The 26,293-nt window shown below is 44.8% G+C and overlaps 1 protein-coding gene and 1 long non-coding RNA gene across 7 annotated transcripts; one reads left to right on the top strand and one right to left on the bottom strand.

Annotated features, from left to right (window-relative positions):
- Positions 1–7,054: 7,054 nt before the first annotated feature.
- Positions 7,055–17,493, top strand: LOC141732939 (uncharacterized). The gene is made up of 3 exons (XR_012584187.1): positions 7,055–7,305; positions 16,449–16,614; positions 17,346–17,493. It is a non-coding gene; the product is annotated as an uncharacterized LOC141732939 (long non-coding RNA).
- CALCOCO2 (calcium binding and coiled-coil domain 2) lies at positions 14,002–25,903 on the bottom strand. 6 transcript variants are annotated; one of them, XM_074562568.1, is made up of 12 exons: positions 25,765–25,903; positions 22,797–22,985; positions 22,349–22,451; positions 21,862–21,995; positions 21,011–21,136; positions 20,391–20,518; positions 20,189–20,279; positions 19,274–19,396; positions 17,307–17,402; positions 16,471–16,606; positions 16,025–16,062; positions 14,002–15,523 (listed from the first exon to the last, which is right to left on the bottom strand). In XM_074562568.1, exons 2-12 carry the CDS (start codon positions 22,974–22,976, stop codon positions 15,347–15,349), a joined length of 1,332 nt encoding a protein of 443 aa, XP_074418669.1. In that variant the 5' UTR covers positions 22,977–22,985; positions 25,765–25,903; the 3' UTR covers positions 14,002–15,346. The 6 variants fall into 6 exon arrangements, with proteins under 6 accessions (XP_074418669.1, XP_074418670.1, XP_074418667.1 ...); XM_074562569.1 differs by lacking the exon at positions 25,765–25,903 and adding an exon at positions 24,888–25,014; XM_074562566.1 differs by lacking the exon at positions 25,765–25,903 and adding an exon at positions 23,811–24,187.
- Between the last annotated feature and the right edge of the window lie 390 nt (positions 25,904–26,293).

Raw genomic sequence — 26,293 nt, 5'->3', positions numbered from 1 at the left:
TTTATATATATTGGAAAGAGGGAAACAAATCAGTAACACAGTCAGTTTGAAATTATATCCTCAGGTTGAATGCAGAGTTGATATCAATATTAGTGGGTGCTGGGAGTAGAAGAAGAGGAGGAATTGGCATTAACTCGCTGTGCTCCAAGAACCACTGTCTGCCCCTCCCATTACCAAGCAACTTCCACCGAGGGTGACGGATAACTGAACTTCTTCTATAGGCAAAGAACTGGAGTGAAGCTGGGCACCAAGGTGAGGACTCCTGCAGGCGGGCAAAGCTCCTCGCAAGCGTCCAGGAGCACAGCCACTGGTTTTCCACGGATTCAGTGTAGTCTATCCCCCTCTGCTGGCCACCCATCCGGCTCCAGGAACTCTGCAGGAGACCTGCAAAGAGCAAAACCAACCCGAAAGTGGTGGTAAGAAAGAGGCTGATGGTAGCAACCAACAGGCTGTAGGGGGAAAAAAAAAGGAAGACCGACCAGTTAATACATGCTCATGTTGCAGGGTCAACGAGAGACTCTTATCCTCAAGCAACTGGGGCTTGGATTTGTGATTCAAGATAGTATCAAACCCATGTATTTCAAAGTACACACTACCCTGGTGTAACTGGGTGAGCAGATGTGATAGTTATGTTTCATAATAGCATGTGCTGTTATCCATATTTTATTAATAACATCTCTATATGCAGCCACATCTGGCTGGTATCACAGCCATCTTTCTGCATGCAGTTATAAAAAGTGGCCAGTTTCCTAGAAAGGGCAGAATATTGGAAACTTTGATAACAAACACAAATGTAACTGAACTGATGTATTTCTACCCTAATATTGCAATAGCTCAATCACTCTACTGCTTCTTTATATCGCTATAACTGTATTCACGCCTAGAAACTCCTATTGCTCAACCTACTGCTGAGTTAGAGCAGTCTCATGTCCTAGTACAGGAAAGGATTTAGGAAGCAAAATGTAAAAAAGAAATGTATACTCCTGGATCACCTTACAAAAGTTATGCCTTGCACAGCCACAGCACTGCTGCCGATTTATTTACAAAGAAAGAACATGGAACATTGCAAGAGAAATGCTTGCAATAGGACAAATATTATGTCTAGGTAAACGAATATAAACCTGTCTATCACAGCTGACAAGATAAATACAGTAAAGATATAGAATTGTTATGGTGTGATGATCTAAGATTACAAGCAAAGTTTGGAAGGAGTGGTAAGATCTTATTAGACAAATCAGTGTACTGAGGAAAAGCCGGCAAGCATTTAACCTCAAGGAAAAAAATTGAAACAAATCCAATGTATGCTGTCAAGCTGGAGTACAAACTCCCCTCTGTGGAGTTTTCTTCACAATTTTGGTGTCCAATTCTGTTACTCATCTGAGTTGCTTCACTTGATTTATTCAACAGCAAAAAATATGGTGCATTGGGGAAACACAGAGAGATGCTTTGAAGACTTATGTCAAGCATATGAAGGTGTACGAGAAAAGGTAAACACTACCCCCTCTGGGAGTAGTAGCTTAGAAATGTTATCTCCTTTTTACCTCTTACTACCAGTGTCTTTTTCTCTGGCAGAATTAACTCTGTTCTTGTTAATGGAATAATTTGTCAGATGCATGCATACATTATCCTGTAAATGAATGAACAAGATGCAGGGTTAGAAAGGTATTAGCCTCCTCCCTTCTTCTCTACATGATCCTGGTCACACTGCATAATGTACAAAGCATCTTAATTAAGCACAGAAGATTTAATGGCACTAAATATGATCAGCCCTATACTGATCCCATTACTCTAAAGAACCCAATAAATGAGGCTCAACAGTTTCAATTTCACTTCACTGCAATCTCATCAGCATTCCAATTCCATCACTTCTGAGAAATCAGCAGTTTCAATGGAAGATAACCCTCTTTCTCAGTCAGGCCCCATTCTACAACCACTTATTAGTAGAGCTAATTCTGTGTTGGAATGATCCAGAACTGCATACCAGAACCTTTCCTGGCCATCAGCTAAGCCATGACTTCTTTTCATAAAGAAGTAAAACAAAATATTTTAGCACTTAGGACTTTCTTCCTTCCAAGATTTCTTTTTCTTATAACTATCTTTTTTCCCAAAAAATAATGCTTCATGAAAACTAGTACCAGAATAATACAGAAAATTAATTAGGTATGTATTTATAGAAGTATTAACTGTGCCAAAACTTGTATGCAGCACTGATCTGGATAATATAACACATGCTGTCTTCTACTACAGAATCTGCTCAAATATTTCATGCATAATTTTATTTATGGTGCTCAGATAGTAGAAAGATGAATTACTAGTATTTATGAAGTGCTTAGAGATTCTCAAGAGAAAGATGCTTTGGACAGTGGAACTATTATGATTTCTCTGTCTCTCTGTCTGCTATGTATTGAACTGTCATTAACTTCTGCTAATAGACTTGTTTCCTTACCAAGCTATTATGCAAAAGGTCAGAGGATGCTGAAGTAGCAAAATGTGTAAGGCCCTCTTTATAGACAAATATCCTCAGAGGGTCACAGTATGTCACCACCACATAAATCCTCAGATCAAACTTAAATCTACCAATAATAAAAGGCTTGGAAGGAGTACACAAAGCCAATTTGCTTCCAAACTTGCTTGAAACACACGAACAACACTGGTAACTCATTAATGGCTATAGCAAAGGTGACAAGCCTCGCTGATGGCCCTGCTGCTCTCCCTTCTGTGCCAGATATGCTTCTACCATAGTCTAGCCTGATGCTGAGCTGGGAAAGATACTGTAAATGCCCCTTACTGGGGTGTACGTCCCTAACACTGACCAAACTAGAGCTTGGGTCTGCATGACAGCCAGTGTTCGCAGGTTCTCCACTTCATTTAAAGCCATAGCTGGTCTTCATACAGCTCACCAAGTGTTTGAAGTTCACTTCAAGCATGAATGTTTGAAGGAATGAAACATTAACAAGAGAAAAGGAGCCCGTGGGTCAGTCCACTCTGTCTCCTGCTCAAGAGGATCTGATTTCCTACTTTCTTTTTCTCCAAGCCAGAGGGTCCACATGTCCTCCCTTCCATCTCTTATTTTTTTCAGACATTCATAGACTTTCATTCTTTCCTTGGAACATTCCCTAAAAAATAACAATGAGGTCAATGCAAAGTCAAACAAATTTAGTCCATAAAACAAAGTGTGTCCAAAGGTCAACAATAAAACAAAATAAATTAAGGTTTTGCTCTTCAAATTATTGGAAGTCCAAACAGCTAGAAGCTTACAGAAATTTTTATATTAGATTTCATTTGGGACATGACTTAAAAGCGTCAATCAAAAACACCTTGGTGAGACACTTATTTGGAAGAGGCGATAGGGCTTAATGGGACTCATGAAAAATGAGTAACTTAAATGCTCATTCCCTAATGAGGGATAAAGTTTTCCTTGTTCAATGCATCTATCCCGAATGTCCTGAACTATTGTCAAGGTGATTCTGTCTCAAAATATTAGAAGTCATTTCTGAACAAGAGTTTACAGAATAACATGTAAAGTAGACATTTGTCTTTTGACAGCAATGAATTCTTTCGACAATGATGAATCTGAAGAAAATGACCAGTGAATGCTATTTATGGCTGAGTGACCACATCAAGGCAAGGCTAAACTGGATATTAAAACACCATCTCAGTGACAAAGCAGCAATCTTGAAGCATGGAACGGAGGGATTACCCTTGAGCTGTAGAGCTGGCAGATCATATCCTGTCCGGGTTTTGTGTCCTTCTCAGATTTGGTGATGAAGACGTCTCTGCCCTGACAGCCAGAGTCCAGTTTACAGATACAGGCTACAAATTGTCATATCTATGAGGAGAGAAACAGAACAGAGGGACACTACAAAAGTCGTGAAAAAATTGCATTAAAGCTGCTTTCTAACGTAGATTTTCTAGGTCTAGGTTTTCAAACTACTGCAAGAATTTTGCAAAAGTGTAACTTTAACTATAATGGCAAATAGGATTGTAAGAATATTGTAAGATTGAAGAATCAGGACTACTTTCCTTCAGTCCTCTGCACTTAAAAAAGTTTTAAGTGCCAATTGCTTATTTTTCCTGATTTCTTTTCCAGCACTAATTTCAGACAGAGAAAACTATTTGCTTTCCTCTAGCCCAGCATATCCATCTTTGCCTAGTACTCAGGAGAGGCGTCTAATATGCTGGAAGCTAGACAATTCTGACATGCAAATAATAGAATTTAAATCTGATAGCTAAAAAATAATTGTGCCAAGAAAAAAGGCTTTAAGAAGGGCTTACTCTGCAAGAAGACACTGAGAAAGAAGTTGAATTATTTTGGGAAGAGCTTTACTACCTTGCTCATGTTCCCAGCTGGCAAATATTTCCTACAGATCTCACTCCTTCCAGGGAAGTGGCTAACTTTCTGGGGAAAGAAGTCCAGGGAGGAAAAAGACATAACAAATATTTTGAACTCCACCTTTTTGATTGCAAAAAAAATTTAAATGGATCATGATATGCGTATAGCCTAACCAACTCACACTCATGAGCACTTGATTATTTTTCATTTCCATTAACCCATCTGTTGAGACGGTATAATCTCTCCAGCATGCTGTTCACTCCTCGTTATCTCTTGCTCCCCAAAAGCCATACCCGCCAGCAGCTCCATGCACTGCAGCGCGGAGCAGAAGCAGTTTCAAGAGGAGGAAGATCTGTAACTTCAAACTCTCTGTTTGGACTCGGAGGGAGATGTAGAATCACCGTTCAATTAGACCTTGGCAATCAATCAAGGTGGATTGCTTTTGCTGACTATGGATGTATTATTTACAAACCGCCTGCTTTAGATGATAATCTAGGCAATTAGTCATAAATGACTACTAAACAAACCGACAATTTCTTACTGTTTCATAAGCTTCATACTAGCTAGCAATAACAAACAGTTCCATTGATATTTCTGAAAACTGGTGAAAAACAAAGATTCCTGGAATACAACTCTGAATAATGCTTTATTTGGACTGGGAAAGGAGCCATTTACAGTACTTCTTCATGTTCTTCTCTCAAGGCACGAATCCAGAAAATACTGGCAAGAGCTCACAGACATATTAAGTTTTGACTTCTTGCCTAACTTCAGTCATTATGAAAGAAATATGTATAATGATCACAAGCTAGTACTTCAGGAAGATTAAACATTAGGGATAGCAAATACTCGCAAAGAGCAAGTGTTAGAACAACAGGGGACACCCCGGGGCCAATAAAGAAATACTCTGACTAATGACTGGTAACACATGTCTGAAGGCAACTGCATCAGTGGGGGAATTCTTAGACAGCCTGCCAAACTTTGTGCAAAACAAGGCGCATGGACACTAAAGCTTTTGATTTCCAACAATTCAAGCGATGTGTTAAAATAACTTTGTGACCCCTGGTGAGCCCCTGGGTCAAGGCAATCCCAAGCACACATCTAGGATGGGCAGAGAACGAATTAAGAACAGCCCTGAGGGGAAGGACTTTGAGGTGCTGGTGGATGAGAAGTTCAACGTGACCTGACAATGTGCACTCGCAGCCCAGAAGGCCAACCATATCCTGGGCTGCATCAAAAGAAATCTGGCCAGCAGGTTGAGGGAGGGGATTCTGCCCCTCTGCTCTGATGAGTAGTCCTGGAGTACTTCATCCAGCTCTGGAATCCTCAGCACAAGAAGGACATGGACCTATTGGAGAGGGTGCAGAGGAGGCCATGGATATGCTCAGAGGGCTGGAGCCCCTCTGCTGTGAGGACAGGCTGAGAGAGTCGGGGTTGTTCAGCCTGGAGAAGAGAAGGCTCCGGGGAGACCTTCCAGCCCCTTCCAGGATCTGAAGAAGGCCTACAGGAAGGCTGGGGAGGGACTTTCTACAAGGGTATGTAGTGATAGGATGAGGGGTAACGGCTTCAAACTGGAAGAGGGGAGATTTACGTCAGATATCAGGAAGAAATTTTTCCCTCTGAGGGTGGTGAGCCCCTGGCCCAGGTTGCCCAGAGAAGCTGTGGCTGCCCCATCCCTGGAGGGGTTCAAGGCCAGGTTGGACGGGGCTTGGAGCAGCCTGGGCTGGTGGGAGGTGTCCCTGCCCAGGGCAGGGGCGTGGAACTAGATGATCTTCAGGGTCCTTTCCAACCCAAACCACTCTATGATTCTATGAAATGTAAACTTACTGTTCCTTTAGGAATCGGCTTCACCGCAATTATTTTGGCTTCTCTATTAAAGAGACAGTAGAAATGATCTCCCAAGGCTCCATCCTCGAGCCAGGAGCAGACTCTACAACCCAACAGACCCACCTACGGCTACACTTTTGAGGAGCTTTTTTCCAAGGTTTTCCCCCCTGCACTTGTCACATAGGACTCGGCATTACCTCAGGGCCAGCGGGAGACTCCCCAGACAGGTACCGACCCCGGGGAACGCCCTCAGAGGCCGCCATCCCCCGTCCCCGCCCTCAGCCGGCACCACGGGGCTGGAGGCGGGGGCAGCTAGCGGGGCGGGGGCAGCTAGCGGGGCGGGGGCAGCTAGCGGGGCCGGAGCGCCCCCCTCCCCCGGCCTACACAGAGGCCCCAGCAGGGCCGATCCGGGAGGGCGGGCGCCTCCGTGAAGCCAGCCAGCACCACCGCCCCCACGGCGGCCCCTGAGGTAAAAGGCCGAGGCGAGTCCCACAGCGACCGGACGGCTGAGGGGTAGCAGACCCTTGCTCGTTCCCGCCTCCTGATTGGGCAAGACGACCCCCTTCCGCCCCGCCACTTTATTAACATGTGACCTCTCCATTGGGCCAAGTAGGCAGAGGGGTCTCTGATTGGATAAAAACAGCAAGGGGGAGGGAGCGGTGTTGTTACGGCAACAAGAGGACGCGCGGGCTTGCGCCGCAGTTGCGCACGCGCATTCCGGCGCTGCTGGCCGCCTTTCCCGCCCCCAAACCAACGGCCTACTAACGGCCACGCTTCGCTCAGGGGGCGTGGCCTCATTTAAACGGTCACAGCCAATCCGAGCTGCGAGGACCGGAGTGATTTGAATATTGGGGAGGGACGCCGGGGCTGCGCAAGGGTTTCTGGGAGGTGCTGCCTGAGGCGGGGCGTCGTGAGGGCGTGAGGGAAGGAGGGGAGTTTTCCTGAGGGCAGCTGTCCCTTCGCTTCGTGGCCGGGCGGGATGCGGTGGTACTAAACCACTCCCCACCGCCTCAGAGCTCTGCTCCTCTTCTGCGAGCTTCGTGTGGAGAGCTGGTAGTGGAGGAGTCTGCCTTTGCACCACTATAGCATGCCATTTTGGGAGGCCAGAAGAAGGGCGTGAGGCCCACAGGAGCTTCAGGTGACACCAGGTAGTGAAGTCCTTGACTTTGATCCCCAAGCAGTAGTGGGCATACAGGATCTTCCCTTCAGGAGTTTGTCAGGCAACATGCCTTGTCATGAGGCGCTGTGCTGCTGGTTGGGTGGGATTTCAGGACTTGGGTTTTAAACAGACAGAGGTTTGCAGATGGGTCTGCACTGGCTCTGTCCATGCTGCCCTAACTCTGGGCTGGCAGTCATGTCCAGATCCTTGTCTTAAATCTTTAAAAAGGCACAAAAATCATCCTACGTAAATAATAATGAAAGAAAACTGCCAGCTTTGAGAAACTGAAATTAGACTCCAAGGTCTGCTAGTGCTGCACACACAATGGGTTGCACCATTTACATCCAGAATTTGCAATAGTTGTATGAATTCAGTTCTGGCTGCCATGGAAACAGACTGAGATGGCTAAAAATGGAGCAGGTTGTTCTAAGCTAATTGTCACACAAAAAAAGGCCTGGATTCCCCTTTTTTTTTTTTCTTTTTTTGGGTGATACTGATTCCTTTAAACTAACCTGCTCCGTTTCCATGGCAGCCAGCAGCAGATTTACTAGAATTCATTTTAAATTTTACAATCCTGATATGTGTCATAAGGTTAAGAGTTTTCCAGCGTTTTCAATAGAGTTAAAGATCCAGTGAGCTCCTTAGATTTATTTGAGCAATCTGTAGCATACTCAATACAATGCATTCAAGTGATCTATAGGTATATATAACTTCTACATTACAGCAGTGTATTTTTCTCTTCTGCCACTTGTAAACACAAGGATTACAAGCTTTACTGGGACCAAAGAAATTTCTGTTCAGGATTGTGCAGTGATGCGTCTAGTCTATATTCTGTCTCTCGTTGGGCCACATGTTTTAGGATAAAGTGTGAGAATCTCATGTTTAGGGCTTGTCTTAGAAAAGTTCACTGAGAAATATGATTTAATATCTCCCTCAAAGCTAAGGTCTCTTCCAGAATATGTGTTAGGATTGTAACTCTGAGTATTATAAGATTTCTTCCTTTAAGTGCAGAGGGGTGTTCTAGTAGCTTGCAAGAAAGTTTGAGTGTCCCCATTTTGCCTGATTTGTTAAAAAACCTGCTGGTGTAAAGCAACACTAACACCTCAAGGCACACTTTCTAGGTATAGTTCTAAATGGACAGAATATAGGTCATTAAAATTATCTTGTACTAACAGAGAAGGAACTTCCTGAAGGTGTAAAAAACACTGAGCTGCCTAAAAAAAAAAAAAAAGTGGGGTTCTGTGTTTTATATAATGAAGAACCCTTCTTCTACACGTTTCCTACATTTTGGATCAGATCTATCCTAACAATAGCCCTCTTTAAGGAAGGATTGTCAAGTCTAATGACTCCATTAAGGCAAGCGTGGGTTCACATATACTGCTACAACCAAGTAATAACTCTTAGGAATTAAAAATCCATATGGCGCTCTCAGCTGTACTACATAACATGTGCAGCAGCTGCTCTCAGAAATACTATAACTGTTATTAAAAAAGGAATTAACTACACTGAATGGCTTATGAAACTGCAAGATATTATTAAACAGAAAGAAATTTAGTGTAAAAAATGTTCAGAATCTTCAGGCTGACCATCTTTTTTGTCTTTTTCATTGTCACTGTTTGTTTCTGGTTGCATTTAGATGCCGTAATCATGACCAAGGCCCCACAGGAATACACATTATAAAAGCACATGCAATATTCTAGTCTCATCCTGTTACTGGGGAAGGGAAGCAGGCAGGGGATGAGACGTACAGATGTAAGTGCCTCAGGGCTTGAGTTATCAACTCAGTCTCAAAGCAGCTGCTCCCACTGGCGAATCTCTTATGGATCAGTAGAGGAGAAGTACAGCCTGATGAACCCCACCAGGTTTTTCAGGCTGGGAAAACCGTTGGGAAGGGTTAAAAACTCCCTGGAGTCTGAAAGGCATCAATCCCTTTTGGCAGCCATCCATTTTTTCTCCATCCTGGCTCATTTCTCGTGCTGTTCAGCCTTTCTCAAAATGAATGGTAAATCTGGTGAGGGAAAGGGGAATTATGCCACAAATTTTCTGAGAGACTTTGGCCAAATTCCTTCATGTTTGTGTAACTGTTTCCCTGTCTGTAACATAGGGGTAATATTGAATTATGTTATGTAGAGCATAAGTCTCATAAGGCATGCTTCTTCAGTGCTTGTCATGGGAGGTTGTAATGTGAAAGGAGCTGTATTTAAAGTAATTAATTTAGGATCTGTGTTGCTGATGGCTTTGCTGTATTTTAAACTCTCAGTGCCAGACTAGTAATTATGTAAGACTGTAAGCCCTGGGCACTCTAAAGCTTTGTCACCAATGTAATTTTTTATTTATATTATGTGGTAAGCCAGCGTGCAAGCCTACATCTAAGCCTAAACTGACCTTGCATAAAGATTTTAATGAGCTCTGGCACCTCAGAAGGCAGAGGGCCCACACAATCTCTTAAACAGGGCCTCATGCCGTCTTGTCTGCTTTGTGAGCGGGATGGGCACAAGCGTGGCTGTGCCAACCATAATATATTCCATAATATCATATAGCTGACGAAGAACGGACGAGTGAGCTCAAGTTCCTTCCTAGAAGGCTTTAGTGTTGTATACAGCAAGGTGCGATGATCTGAGCAGGCAGCTGAGCTACAGATATTTGGGGGATGACTAAGTCAAGGGGCATACTTTGTAGTAACCCAGTTTCTGGCCAGATCCAGTGAACTACAGAAGCATTGCTGTTTGGATCAAGATGTGGTGTCAAATTTTCCCTCAAGGTAGTTTGGACTGGCTAGGTAGGTTAAAAAAATAAATCTTGAAAAGGGAAATCCTCTTTGCCTAACAGCAAGAGCCAGTCTATGCAGTGCCACTGCCCTAGCTCTGCCACTTAAAATGTGATCAAAACCTAACAAAACCCTCTACTTGCTAAGATTTACTGCTTCACAGACCAACGGAGCGAAATGTAAACTGCAATACATTCGTCTTTATTCCACAAGCATCCCTGGTTTTGTTATTCCCCGCTCCAGTCCCCCTGGATGAATAGCCCTTTCCCCTTGCCATGCTGAATAGCCCAGGTGACTCCGAAACCGGCCACCCGGCAGATGCTTCTGCAGTACCAACTGTTCTGAATCCCCCACCCCATCTCCAGCTCTTTTTTTCCCCCTTCTTCCCCCGTGTCCTACCAATCTAGGCTGCCTGGCACATGCTGCAAGCTGCGGTCCCACTGGAGTGATATTGTGATGGAAATGAGGGAGGGGATGCAGGCAGAACTGCACAGATTTACAGCACTCTAAGGGTTTCCATTAAAATCCTTGACAACTTGTTATTTATGGGTAGACCAACAGCTCTTCTAATATCCAGGGCCTAGACCCCATTCACTTCAATAATGCTGGTTTGGAATAAATGAGGCAGAGGATGGAAACCAGTTCTGTTAGTATAATGGAGGAGGCTAATAGCTGTTTAGAGAAAACAACTGATGTAATTCTGGGACCCAATCCTTCCACCAACAGAACAATAAAGGTTCGATTCTTCAGTGCGTTTCACATAGTGATTTAATTCAGTATAAAGAGGGTGATAAATGGCAGCGTTTGGGTTTCATGCCGTTATATACCCACTAAGCACTCTCTATTTGTACTAGTGCACTAGAGATAAAGGGACTCATTGACTCCTGTGCAAGCAGGAATAGGTCAGTCTGGATCTCCACAGCAGAACAAAGATAAACAACGTGTCCTTGCAAAATAATATAAGAAAGAAAAAAACCCTCTGCATAAGTGTAATGTAATATCTTCAGTTTTCACTCTCACAGAGGCCTGTGAGCATTTTCTTCCACAGATTTTTCTGAGCTGCCCCACCTGAATTGGTGTGGCAGTCTGTCTGAGTGTCATTTTAGAACATTTTTTTCCACCGTTCCCTTCTCTGCTCTCTTCCGCTTCCCATCATTGACACGCCAAACACAGAAGCGTCTCTCCACTTACTAAGTAAGCATAGGACTGATTCCTGAAATAAGGACTTCGACAACCAAAACACTTTAAACCCTGGATGTGCATTGTGCTGCTCTAGAGAATTATTGATCTCTTCTGCTGTGTCTTAAAATCAAACTGAGAAGTCGATTACCGAGTATAACCACTCAATAGCTGGCTTGTACATGGCTTTCCTTTTCCTCCTTTGTTCACCTGCATCTTGTCTATTTACATTCCTTTTGTCGGGAATCTTTTTATTTCCTCCTCCGCTCTCCATGGGAGCCTCATTAAGGTGAAGCGACAAGAAACAGCAGCAGCGCTCCCAGACTGTGTTTTGCAGGGTGAAAGGCAACGCTGCCAGATGGGTGGCGCTCCATGCCTCCACCCCCCCCTCATCTACACCCTGAACCTCAGCGCTGTGATTTTGGAGGAGACTGACAGTGCTGAAGGTCCAAATTGTTCTGGAGGAAGAGGAGAGAATACGTGGATAGATGGAGATGAACCAGGGTGGAGGAAAGAGTCTGTTCAAGTGAGGAAGGGGACTGTGGCTGTACAATTGGGAATCGCTTTCTGAAAGAAGCTGAGCCACCAGTCAGTTATTTCAGCATCCTTCCAGATACTCCAGCTTTCAGGGCTGAAATAGTTTGGGAATCTGGAATTGTCTCCCTTGTGGCCAGCCTCTTTGTTTTCTGCACCAAAAATAACTTTTCCAGGCAAAACAATGGTCTTTCCTCTGAAATGAACTGATATCAGTTGGTACGTGATGCCCTCTGTGACCGTAGTTTGCAGTGTGTCTTTGCCGTTGAGAGGTTATCCTCTGGTTTGGATTTTACACATACAGAAACATAGCTGTTAATTGGAAAATGATGTGCTGTGGACAGGGACAGATACATTCAAAATATACTCTGTGTGAATGGGAGAGAAAGCGCAAAGAAAGAACACGCTTGGAAAAGGCAGGCAAAAATGAAGGAGAAGCAAAAGGACCAAGGAAAGGGAGAAGAGCTCTCTGAGGTTGAGCGGGTTTTCCTGGATGAGGGAATAGACAATGCTGTGCTGCATTGGAGCAGTGGTCGCTCATGGAGAGCAAACTGGGCCAGTTCCTAAGCTGGACCAGACTGATAAGCTCTGTAAAGGTTTAAAAACTTATATATTCATGGAGATTTGTCCCACGAAGTATGACTTCTTCCTTTTATATATATATTTCTAAGAATGTCTATTCAGATGCTACGTGAGTTCGGGTATAAATTGTGCCAAACACCTACTGTCCCTCTTGAAAATTTATTTCAAGGTCCTTATCCAATACATATCAATGTAATATTGGATCTCATCCAAAGTATAACTATATCTAATTATCAGCCATTTGAGCTACTTCTGTATTAAACCATAAAATTGAGATAGGATTGAAACCTCTTATGATTCCAAAGGCTAAATGCAGCAGTAACATAAATAATGCTGTAAATTACAAGCAAAATGAAAACTTGGTCAGAAAATATATGATGTAATTTGTACTTTGGGGTAAATTGGTCCCTGGCTGCCCAGGGTAGGGAAGGTATGACCTGCACCAGGCCAAAGTATATGGCTGGGAGTCTGAATCTATGCAATTATTACAGAAAACAAATGACATACCTTAAAATACTTCAAAAAGCCAGCATCCTCATGAGATTTATTGCAGTCTGACCCCCTCTGCCGGTCACCCGCTTGCTGCCTGTGTCCCAGGGCCAGCAGCTCAACATAGGCAGCGAGATTTGTAGCAATGAAGTGGAAAATGATGGGTACCAGCGTAAAAGGGATGAAGAGGCAATTTGGGGGCACCGACAGTTGGCACCAGTAGGTCAAGGATGTAGATGGCATCGTGACATAACCCTAACCCCAGGTGACCGGGTTTGGGTTTGAGATACGAGCTGCTAAAAGACAGTACTAGCTACAGTGTAGAAAGGAAGGAGGTCTGATAACTGGCATTTGGGTGAACTATGAGGGTTTTTTGTAAAAATTGCTTTTGTATCTCTCCTGTTTGATCTGCTTCTGTCAAGATGTAAAGCAGTAAAAGAAGAAAAATGTAATTTAGAACAAGGACGTACAGGAAGCGGTTGGGGGGAAAAGCATTTTCTTGAAAAACAATGGGGCTTTTCCTGAGGAAACAAGTGTTCAGTTAAAAATAAGTCTTATTTTGATGGAATGTTTGATTGTCGAAATTGGGATAAAGCTGTGCCAGGAATGTTGAGATATAGTGATCAATAATGTCAAAACATGCACAATACCAAGTATTTTTTAATTAATAGTTTTTCATCCCAAGGGAGGAGGTTTTCAGCTTTTTTTCCTTGCCTTGAGAAAAAAATATTGATATGCGGATGTTCCTATAACACAGCAGGAATTCAGGCAGCTCTAGGTTTTTAGATCAGCACTGCTGGTAAGGATGTAAACAAATAGATCCCATATAGCTCATTTTACTTTCCAGATTCGTTTGCATTATCCCATACTATGCTTTGGCCTTCATGATATATTCCCATGCTGCGAGGAGCCACTGAAGATCAACCAGTTAAATGTATGTGCTTTCTGTTAAACAGAAACAGTCCCACTACCCGTAGGGAGACCGTGTTGTGTGTTAGAAGTTATTCAGAGAGGTGCTTAAGTACTTTGTTAGACAGAAGCTTCAGCAAGTAATTGAAAGCCTGCAAATAGCTCCCTTAAGACCCCGTCAATTCCTCCAGCTTATTTCTTTAAGAATGAACAGAAAGAGACACCTTTTATCACAGATTTTCTCCATATAGCTTTTATTTTGGTTTGCGGTTTTCTTTTACAGGTTTTTTAAATAATGCTTACCAGTATAGTGCATCTCAAGACGGAAATACTCTATTTAAACCTAGATTGATAAAAAGTTTGTGTAGAGTCAAAACAGTAAAACATTTTAAAGTCTTTGTTACTCTAAATATTCTTAAAACTCTATGTAAACTTCTTAGGATTTTCTGTTGCTTCAGATATTCATCAGGAAACAGAGTCTAATACAGCTGTATAGTAAACCTTTCCCCATTTGTGTTTGCATTAAAAAAAAGAGCTGTTAATCATAAATTGAAAATTCTGAAGCAGAAATAAAAACAGTAATTGGGTAATCTATGCATAAAGCATTGTAATATCCCAAGGCACTTAGTTTTGGATCACAACGTTTTGGTTTGAGAACAGGCTCTTGTTAAATCAAGAAGGTTTAGAAACATAAAAAAGAAAGAATCCAAATTCATAATTTCCTTTAAATAAGGATGCCTGGTTTCTGTCTGAGAGACCATTTATCCTCTGCTCTGCTTTTTTTTTTCACTGCTTTTCTACGGGCTCCACACCATACTGACCTTCCCTGTTACAGAAATTTCAGATTTTCCTCATCTGGAGATGGATGGAGAAAACAGTGCAAGTGCCTCACCCTAGAATAAGCCTACTTTGCTGTAAGGAGAGCCCTAGAGCTTCAGATCTGCAAACAGATCTTTGGTCTCTTTATAAATGTCTCTTTCCCTTCTTTACATCTGATAGCGAAAAAAGAGATGTATTTATATTTAGACTTTTTACTTATCAATAATTCTGCATTCTAGAAGCTGAGCAGGACTGAAGGTGCAATCCTAAAAGATTATACAATGTTTCTGGTCTTTGGTTAGTAAACACAGTGCTATATTAAAGAATAAAACCTTTATAATAGAGATGTATCAGCCAAGTACAGAAAACTGCTGTACTACATCCCATCACTTGGATCCCTACCTGGATGAACGGTTACATGGCCAATCCTGTTCTAAAGGACAGGTGCCACATTCAACTAAATTATTAACAATAGGATTTGTAACTCGTTTAACAAGCATATATACTTGATCCAAGACAGAGGACTTAAGTTTTGTGATGGTGATTCAGTTTCAGGATGTGGATGTCTGACCTGATTTATGTGTCGGTCATGTACTACATGGAACAGAAAGCTCAGAATTACAGTACTAGCGGTGTAGTCAGTCTTGTCTGGGTGATGTTATTAGCATGAATCAAGCCTATACAGTGATTTTGGTCTATTCTATACTGCGGCCTCTGCCAGCTATCCTACAGAGCAGATACAAACTCAGAATTATTCCAGCCTGTGACAAAAAATATGGTCATCAAACACCTGCTTATTGGACTTTTCAAAGGCCTCATTGCAGAGTGGGCACTCCAGGAGATGGCTCTGCACATGGGCCTCATATTGACTTGTTTCACTGTCTTCAGGAAATACTTCATCGCACATGGGGCATTTCCTTATAGAAACCTGAAATGCAAATAAAGTCAGTTTAAAAGTTATATTCAAAGAGAAGAAACAGAAGAGTTTAGTAGCCAGATATTATCACTTTTGGACAAGTCTTTCTGACTTCTAACACTGAAGTTTTCAGATGTCTCCAGCACTTAAAAGTCAAGGGCTTCTGAGAAGTACGCTAACTTTCCATCTTACATAGCAAATGTTCATGTCTCTAATATGAAATAAAGTATTTAGCAGCTGCATGCTGCTCATTCTGACATTAGATGCTGCCAAGAGCTGGTCCTTAAAGATTAAGGTCAACAGAGTCTCCTTTCTCTTCCTTAACACATATAAGTCTTACTAATTGTACGTGTTTAGCATACGTGGCTCCATTTTGTTGTCCACTATCTTACCAGGACTAAACCAGCACGTAGACAATGAATTATAGAGCTGAACTTGGAGCTTTTTATTTCAAAATACTAATTCATGTCCATAAACCACAAATTCATGTCCAGTTGTGTCCGGTTTACTTACTAAGTCTGAAGCTCCTGCCCCCAGCTTTGCTCCCGCAGCTGCAAAAAGAAGTAGTCAATTTAGCCACAACAAAATGATTAACAATGTAATGTGCTGATAACTAGTAATTCTTGAAACATGAGGATGTGGCTCTGGATGTAAACCTCTATATTTAGGACTATGGAAACTGGACATAAGCCACAGAACTAGCTGTCTCACAGCTGAATAAACTAGCTAATAGTTGTCTCTCTTGGCAGAAAATGAACAGACAGCTGATCACTTAAGTCAGCTCTTAACACCTGGCAGCATTTTGCAGCTGCCAGGTCATCTGCACACATGCAAAGCTGCACAGAGGTGCTGCTAATAATGTCTTTTCTACAGCATTTCAGTTTGAGAGGGAGGATAATTTGCTGAGACTCTAACTGACGTGTATTTGCGGTTTCAGACAGAATGCCAAGTAATCTCACCATAGTACGGATTTCCAAACAGAAGGCCTCCTACTTCTGGACTTGGAATTGGAGCTTGAGCTTGTGAAGCAACAGAGAAGGAAGAAACCTCTTCAGCCTGTGCGAGATGCCTCAGGAGTTCATATTCCCTCTGTTTCTGCAAAGGTACAGAATGGCAGAATGTATTTCCAGATGCTCAGGAGACCATTTCAGAGAAAAGTCACGCTTTGCACTAACACAGATCCTCTCATATCAGAAGCAAAATTGCTCTGAACTTCTTTTAGGTAGCTCAGCATTAGTCCTGATTGACAGAATGGGAAAGTGAGGTAAGGAAGGGCAAGGATCTATTCTGTGGCCTGCTTGGAAAGGCAGACAGTATGATTGCAATGGAGTAATGCATTTTAAAAGACAGAAGGCTGTCATGAAGTCACGCAGACTAAGCAACAAAACTGAGCAGTCACTGTTTAGACTGGACAAAAAGGCTATGTTTGCTTAAATGACTAAGTCCATTCATTTCAGTGCTGTAAGAATGAAGCTAACATTAGGAGTTTTTGAAAATGCCCACGCTCTTATGGATAAACCAGTCTATTCTGTGGTGGGGGAAAAAAATGCATGTTTTTGGGCCCTCCCTCTTAGGCTGTACAGTCGTGGCAGCAACACCACACCACGAGTGTAAGCAGAGAGTCATTTGTACATGCCTGCAGACAGCCTGGCAGCCTGGCTTAGGTGATGGTGCACGTGCGGGCACAATTAACGATCTGTTTGGTGTAAGGGTTAATGGAACTGAACACTAGACTGAGAGATCAGTGTCGTATTCAATACAGGAGAAAGGCGAGGGAGTTGTGCCAAGTTCTCACCTGATTTTCCTCATTAGCTTCATTCTTTTTTGCCTGCAGAATCTGAAACAAACGCTTCTGCTCCTCAAGTTCTTTCATTAAGTCCTGGTTTTGTTGCTATGAAGGAAGAGTGTTATTTGGTAAATCATGGGAAACTGACAATTAAATGATGTCAGCTTCAAGTACTGGAGCTGTCATATCCTAGCTGACTCATGCTGTATTGATTACCAACAAATAACCTTCACTTTCATTGCAAGTCTTACCATTTCAGAGTTTAACACCTAGTAAGTATATCTCTATGTCATCACTCATGGTCTGTATTTTCATTACAACATGTGAGATGACGTCCGAAGGGGACGTATGACAGGTCAAACAAAGAGAGGGGTTGAAGAAAAGGAATTCATACAGCTGAAAAATCCACCCTGGCAGGTGAGAGCTATCCAAGCGTGCCAGGTTTCCTGGTGCTGTCAGACTTGCGTTGATGGTGGATAGCCAGTACATCCTTAGGAATTAATCTTGTAGCTGACCCTTGAATTAAATCAGTAAATTAGATAAGCTAGAGTACTCAGGGGTTCTGCAGTCATTCTCAAAGTACCACTCTAAGAATCCTGAACATTTGGCATCACAGCGGAGGTAATCACATCATCTATTTTAGGCATCTGATTTTCAATGCCAAAGTCAGAGTAGAGCCTCCAAAAGCTTCCCCAGTAGCACATACAGAGAGAGAAGCACCTTTAGAAGGTCACTCAGGACAACAGGCTAAAGATGATGTGACAGCCTCAGTCATTGCCAATGATGGTTTCTTCAGGAGAAAGAAAGGCCACAGCATGCTGCCCTTTTCTTTTATATCATTCACGTTCCTTCAAGGAGTGATTTCCCATGCTGAGGTTTGTGGATTACTTCTAAAAGGTCTGCAGTGGTTACCTAAGAAAAGCAAGCCTTTTGTCCATAAACTTAATTTATTTACAAATATAGTCATTGGCAGCATCACAGAGAAATTGTGATGGTTCTGCAAATTGAAAGAAGGTGAGAAACAGCACTGTCAGTGAATCTCAGCTCCCCTGCACAGATACTGGCAGGTTCCAAAGAGCTCTGTGCCCAGCACTTTTGGGACCATCTCCCTAGCTGCACCCCCACAAATCCTGGGCTCCTTCTGCAGACAGGGGGGACAGAAAAAGCGAGTTCCGCCTTCGACCCCTTCAAGTATTCCACGCAACATTCAAGCTCCTTATTTTCCTCCTTCTGCACAGAAATCACAGATTTTCATGAGTGGAATTGCAAAGAGGTGTCGTAGAAGGATGTGGGGCAGAGCACCAAACTACAGAACAGAAACTTTGTATTGTTTACAGCTTGTTTTGGTGCATTCTGACCATATTGCATCTATTTCATTGATTATTAAATGCTAAATTTAAGATATTAAAGATGAGAAAGGGACAAAAATATAAACAGAGAGGAGAAGACGAGCAAGGTTGCTGCCTTACACCAATTACCAGTTAGCTTCCTGTTGGAAGTAAAATTAACAGCATGTAGCCTGGGCAGATTTAGGTCAACCTGTTTTATTTACCCATAAGTCCCAGTCCTGAAACAATTTTGCTTAGATGCAATGATTTGCAACCAGCCAAACATCAGTCCTGAATTCCCGCTGATTTCCTTTATCCCTTGAGCTGACTCAAAAGAGATAAAGACAGAGACTGAATTTTCCTGCTACGGAGAATGAATATTACCGTTTCTAGTTATACAGGTGTTTCTTCCAAAACTAGAATATATGTGTATACTATAAGAATATATGTATACTCTAAGAATCTGCCAGATGGTGTGTTCACTGAACCACCTATGTGGACAGTCATGCCACCATGGACATTTTCTGTCATGGAAACCCCTAGATTCTCCTAAGATTGAGCAGTATTTGTACCTGCACACTGCCAAAGATGCCTCAGCCTCTCTGCCCTGGCTCCCCGAAGCACTGTGATGCTCAGGGAAGGCTTTACCTGTTGAGTTCCAATCGCGCGTAACTGGCGATTCTCTTCCTTCAAACTTTCAAGCTGCTCTGTCTTGTCCCGGTCCATGAGAGACAGGTTTTCCATTTCTTTCTCATAATTCAACACTTGAGACTAGGGAGAAAGAAGGGTGGGCAGAAAGTGAGAATCGAACAGCTCTGAGTGAGGAGCACAGGCACTTTTTGCTGCAGAAAGCAAAGCTCCAGAACCCATGGCTGCTTAAATTTTTTTTCTGCAAACATTTTTCCATTCAAACCTTTGTAGAAACTGAGAATACAGTTTTCTACAAAGTTACATGGGGATATACTGGAGCTGATGTATTCATCAGAACACAGTATTCATTTGTACCTTCTCTGGGGAGCTTTCTAAGTTTCAACATAACACTTCTAGTCTGAGAAGGGAGAGAGCAAAGAGAAAACCAGAAACTCTATAGCTGGATGGTTGTCCCATTGCTCTGGGTCTCCCATGTCCCAGACCTAACCCCCAAGCTATTTCCAGTCTGCCTCCTCCCTTCACGTACCTCCCAGCTACAAGTCTTGTTTTCATCCAAGTACTGAACATAATTTTAGAATGTTTTTCAGAACTGAAGTGTTTTCTGCCTGGATCCTTAACTAGCAGGAAGTAAACAACAGTCTGATTTTGGTCAACTTAATGAGTGTGCAAAGGGGATGGTTTTTAGGGAATAAAATCCTGACAGTTTCTCTTAGCACATCCCCCTCTACCCTCCCTTCCAGAACACAGATTTCTTGAGGTTTCCTGGAGGTCAGATCATATCAAAGGTTGACATTTTCCTAAAGAACCCAGGTAATCAAAAAAGAAACTCATACACTACATATTTGCTCAAGATTGCTCAGTCCTCTGTCAGAGGCAAAGCAAAGTGAAGGAGGGCAGCTCTGTGTTTGCTACCTGCAGCTGGTCCATGTGATCCATTGCTGTTTTCAGTCTGGTTTCCAGGCGTTCCTTGTCAGAGGTCACATTCTGAATTTGTTCTTTGAGTCTATTCAGAACAAATCAAAACACATCATACTTTCATGGGTGGAAATTTAATCCATAAAGGCAAGGTGCTTACATGAAATCCTGTTTGGAGATATGCTGTAAATACACTTACTGGTGCAGTTCTGCTTCTCTGCAGTCATCCAGCTCCTTTAGTTGTTTATTTTCCTTCTTCAGGGAATTCAGCTCCAGTTCCAGTTTCTCTGTGTTGCTCCTTAGAGACTCTAAACTATTCTGCAGCTCCTGAAAATCACAGTGAGGTTGACAGGAGGTAAATGGGACCCAAGCAATAGTCCTGCTGCACTGGAACTGTAAAATCCCTCAAACACAACATTTCCAGGCAGCCCAGCTGAAGGAGGGAAATCTCTCCTTTGCATCCCAACTACTCTTTCAGACACCATTTAATTTATATTAAGCCCTGAGCAAAACTGAAGGAGGAAAAGACAATGATAATACGATTTTGGGACAGCCTACAAAACATTTTTGAACAGTCCCCTTCGCATATCTTCCTGACTCCTGTGTCTGCAGATGCCTCTTGTTCACCGTTATTGTTCTTATCACAGTAGAGGTCTTGTATGATTTGGTAAAGGATTAAACAGATAATATGGGGAGAAACCTCTCTAGTTTTCTCCTGGAAGCATACAGTGGAACATGCATGCTTCAGGACCTGACTCAGACCCACTTCATCTTTCAGACTTAAAGTTTCTGACTTATTTTATTTACTTTTTTGTTTACCTGCATCTTGTTGAGCTCTTTCTGCAGATCGATGTTTTGTTTCTTGAGACTTGCACAGCTTGCTTTCAGCTCCTCGTTTTCTTTATGCAGATTTTTGTTTTGTAGTTCAATCTCTTCCACTTCTCCCTGGCAAGCAACAAAGTTGTTCAGTCGTAACAGAAGCACCGAAAAGCTACATTCCAAATAGCACAGTGGGAAGGGCAAAGAAAGATGAGCTCTGCAAAAGGGAACACTCTGTACCTCCCCGTGCTTTCAGTACTAGCGCGGACCAGATGGCTACTTCACTCTCCCCAGTCTGTCCAAAACTGACCATCAACCCAGCCCCAAAACTAAGCACATACTGCCCCTGATCTTTAAGATGCTCTGTGCCTTTTGTGTCTGCAGAAGTCAGCAGAGGCAGAGGTTTGGGGCTTTTTGCAGTTTGTTAGATTAGAATCACACGCGCAGTGTAGTCATTAACAAAAGGGCTGCACATAAGACATTGCAAAATAAGTGTGCTTGGCTTCACAGCACCTCAGTTGTTGTGTATGTGCATTCTTTTACTCCCATCTAATGGGAGACTGTTTCCAAGAAAATGACATTTTCATTTAAAAATATCCAAAGGGTCCTGAAACACTATGTATTAAGTCGCTCCCCATTGCAAGGGGCTCACAATCTAAGTGATAAATGGCAGGTGGAGGAACAAAGGCTGCCCAAATTTGTGTGACTGAGCAGTAGCAAAGCCAAGACTAGGATCCAAGTCTGCTGAGTTCTAGCTTGGCATCTGATTCACCAGATCACTCCATGTCAGCAGTGAGCATATGGCAATAAAAGCAGAGGCAGGAAAAAGCAGGGAAAGAGAGAACACCTACCTGTGTGGTAACCACCAGGATATCATCCTCAGTCTCTGCTCTGAACTGGAAAGGCACGCTGGCCCCCCGGACCACGCCATCCTGGTCAACGTAGCAGAACTGGTAGTATTCATCATCTTTTGGCAGGTAGTAAGCTTCAGACAAACATAACGACCCTGTCATATGCAGCTTCTAATTATTCAAGTCTGTTAACTCTACAGCACAGAAAGTGAGAACCTCAGAAAACTGAGACATCCTAGTTCAGCATTGTTCCTGCACTGTTAGTCATTCCCTGTGCCAGTGATAAGAAAACAAACAATATCGCTCACTCAGGATGGCAGAATTTAGCAGACTCAAAATTCTGTGATTTACTATGGGATTTGAAATAAGTCTCCCAACGCATGGTCCTGCAGATATCCTGTAATTTTGAATGCAGTGCTTATTGGTGGCAGGAAAGTGGAAATCTGTGTGTGCACGTGCACGTACATCCCCCAAGCTCCCCGCTCACCTTTGAACTGGATCTGTTGCTTCACAGCGGTATCACTGCGGGCATCACTGGGTAGAGGAGCCCACATGAACGTGTAATATTCCCGGGTTGTTTTCCATCCCACCTGCAACAGCAAAATTGTTACAAGGCATCACACAGTGCATGTTTACCCTGTGGTAATGGGACTATATTTCCACATAGATCAGTTACTGGGAGGATTTTTGCGTTGATATTATGACTTCTAAGAGTTGTGGCCTATACACGAAAGGATAATCAGAGTGTTTGATTAGCCTTGAAGCTTTTCAGGTCACAACAGGTGTGGCATTTTGTCGCAAGGCACAATAAAGATGTTGCATTACACAAGGTTATTACTGAAAAAAATTCCCCAACACTGTTCTGTCAAAGCCCACGCTGTTTGTTTCTTCTGCTGCTGCCTTCTCATACTTCTGGTTTCACAGTACTCACTTACCCGGAAGATGCCCACCCAGTCCTTCCCGCGAGGAACGATGTTCTGTGTGAGGGTGTAATAACAGGTTATGTCTCCTCCGGGAACATAAAACTTGTCCACATTGTTAAAGATGACCTGGGAGAAGTGGCAGTTGTCTAAGAGGACGGCAGAAGTGGGAGGCTCATCTGAGGTCTCATCCATCGTGGAAGTCTGCAAGAGGAAAGAATAAGGGGATTATCTCGTCTTGAGGTGCTGACAACGCCGTTGTGTCTGTGAAGGGTATGAAGAGGTACGGCCCGGGAATGAGACAGTGTGAGGTCCAAAACCCCCTATGCCCACACCCAGGTTTCTCAGCAAGGCACAGGAGCTCGCTGATGTCCCTGCCGCTGTGGCCAGGCTGCTGCTCACGCTCACTTTTTCATCTGACTGCTGCTTCCCAGCCATGCTACCTGGTGCTCTGAGGCTGCCAGCGTGGCACAGCAACCTCTCTCCTTTGTGGGACCCGCGAACCAGACCCGCTGACTGTTCTACAGATCTCCTACATGGGAGAGGCAGTGATGCCTTGCAGCAGGAGGAGCATGCACACCTGCTGTGGGATCCAGTGCTTGAAGACCCTGCTGGATCGCCAGCTGTCCCCACAGCACGTTTTTCATGTGATTTGGCACGCCAGGCACATCCCCACCGTATGTAGTTAATGTGGGGGTGCATCAGCTCTGCTGAAATCTGGAGACTAGCACAGTGCTTGAGAATAACAGAGGTTTCGCCGCATCAGTGAGATGCTCCGACAGTAGTATAAGACAAAAATAGCAGCTTACAGTCGTTGTGCTAGGAGCTTCCAGACTAGTGCAGTCGCAGCCCTGCCACACTCCCCCTTCACTGCCTGACCGTGGTGAGACGTACAAGGCGCACGCATGCTGCTGATAAACAAACTCAACAGCCTCCTCGCTTTCTGCATTCCGATCCAACGCAATGACTCGACCTCCAAATACAATGTCTTTCATCTTCAGCTTCCTGGGTGCGAGGGAAGAGAGGTACCTTGCTAAGCTCAGCTCCCATGGAAGAGCACAACCGGAGGAGATCCTGGTTAGGCAGGTCGTCTTAGTTGTGTCTCGCGAGCCTGTGTCATGAGGCTATTATAGCCTTGCTACTCGTGACTGCCTCGCTGAAACCGCAAGATGATTCTCAGTAGCGAAATGAATATGTAGCATGACAGCCAGGTCAACAAATAGCACTAAAGCTTTTGCATGAGTTATCTATACAGAAAACTGTGCGGTGTGTTGTGACACTACAAATCACACAACATAAATCTGTAGTGGGTGCATCAATCAAAACAGTACCCACGCTGCCAGGAGCCGAGGCAGGACTGGAAACAGAACACTAAATCACCCCCTTTGCCACCACATCTCGCAGGCAGACAGGCTTCAGCCCTGGCAATCTGTCAAGGGGCAGATCGCTGCTGAGAAAACCCTGCCGCCAATCCCAGACAATTCAATTCCAGGAATCCAAAGCAGAACCTTCTCAGCTGCTCTCGGTGACAGCAGCAGCGAGCAAGGATTGACCTCAGAATGGAGGGAAAGTTCATCATGAGCAGCCATCCCACTGGAGCATGTCAGGTCATCTCTAATCCAGAAGTTTCACATGGAAATGAACTCCCTGGAACCCCGCTTTTTTTTTTTTATTGGCATCACCCAGGAGATCGTCTGTTTTCTGTGCCAAAGAAAGGCCTGAAAATCAGGCAGAAGTGCAGAGGGGGTTTGCGGGGTGTGCTTGGAGAGCAAAAGGTATCCACAGCTGGAAAGAGCAGAGAGAACTGCACTGACACCGGCTGCCATGGGAGGAGGGAGAATTCCTCCTGCGGGAAGCGGAAGGCAGGGCAGGTTGTAGGAATGGATGTGGTACAATCCTCCCGGAGAGCCAGGACGGCAGGTTCACCTTTAGCTAGCTCAGTAAAGCGCAGGAAACAGCGTGCGATTCATCTAAACCTCAGTCATTATCTGCCCGATGTCAGTCTTTCCTACCCCGATGCGCCTTTATGATTTGCAAATGGCAGGGACCTCTTTACAGCCACCAGACAGGAAAAAAAAAAAAAGAAAATAAAGCTAAGGACAGCACCTTCATCATGTTTCTGCGTCGCTTCAGGACAGGACAGGACAGGACACGAGCCCTTACTGCCACCAGGCTTAAAAGTAATTTGCAAAGAAAATGAAGAGTCAGTGTCTGGATGCAGCAAAACAACGCATTCTGCTGCAAAAAAAAAAGATGTTTTGGTGAAAGTAAGTGTGATGTTGAAGAAAAACAACCCACGTAGAGTGCGCTGGTGGCAGAGCCAGGAAAAGATGGCAGGAAGTAGAGTGGGGAGGACATTTTATTAACGTTGACATTTTTTGTTCGGCGAAGAGCTTCCCAAGTCCCCAGCCAAGGCAGAGGGGCCCGAGGGGACGGGGGCAGCTCCCCCTGCGGGGTGTCCCCGCCCGGGGGCAGGCAGTGAGGTGTCGGTACAGCTCACCCAAATAAATCCCGCTTCCCCCGGTGCCCAGGGCCCAGCCTCTCGCCGGGGACTTTCGGGATTTTTTCCTTTTCGTTCGCTGTTGCCGTTTCCCTCTTTAATTAACCCGCAGCGCCCCGAAAAAAAAAATCACAAAAACGCGGATTCCCCCTTCCCAAGCGAGACCGATCTCCAGCCGCGGTTGGACACCGGGCAGTCCCCCGCCGCCGGGTCCCACGGGGCAGGGGGGCCGGCTCCGGTCCCCGTTGGCATCCCCGTGCGTGGGGTCCCGGCGAAGGGCCGGGAGCGGACAGGAATGTCCCTCCCCCGGACCCCGGGCCAGGCACCCCCCGTCTCCGCCACCGGGAAACGAAAGTGAAAGTATCGCCGTCGCTTCGCAGCGGGGCAACCCCGCCCCGCGGCCTCCCGTGGAGTCCCCGGGGGGCAGAATCAGGTTCCGGTAGGGGCACACGGGACCCCGCCGCCGCCCCCCGCCTCACTCACCGAGAAGTGGGGCTGGAACCCTCCGGGGCTGCGAGGAGGAGGCGGAGGAGCAGGAACAGGCGGAGCCCCCCTGTCCCGGGACACCTCCCCCTGGGCGGTCCCGGCCGCGCTGCTGGGACTCGTAGTTCGGTGCGGGGAGTGGCCTCTCCCCCCAGCACCGCCCTGCAGTGCCGGCGCTCCGGTGGCGGGGTGGGCACAGACCGGGGGCACCGGTGCCGGCTGTCCCGGGCCGCCTGGCTCGGGAGGGGGTGGGAGCTTGGCAAAGCGGGAGCCTGACGCCCCGGTAACGAGTCAGGGCCCTGGGGAGGCCCCTCCGACCGCCCCCCTCCTCCGGGGCACCCCGGCGGGCGGGACACCGGGCCTCGGGCGGGCCCGCCGGCCCCCGCCTCACCCCAGCGGCGGTGCCCAGCGGTTGAGGTTGCCGGTAACGGGGCAGGGAGCCCGGCCTTGCCCCTGCGCCGCGGCCGGGCAGCGGCCCCCTTCACCCGGCCCCCCGGCACTAAACCTCGGCTCCAGCGTTCCAGCTGAA

The sequence above is a fragment of the Larus michahellis genome, chromosome 18 (genome assembly GCF_964199755.1).
Source record: "Larus michahellis chromosome 18, bLarMic1.1, whole genome shotgun sequence".
NCBI lineage: Eukaryota > Metazoa > Chordata > Aves > Charadriiformes > Laridae > Larus > Larus michahellis.
The sequence above is the reverse complement of the archived record's forward strand: the minus strand, read 5'-3'. Positions and strand labels throughout refer to the sequence as shown.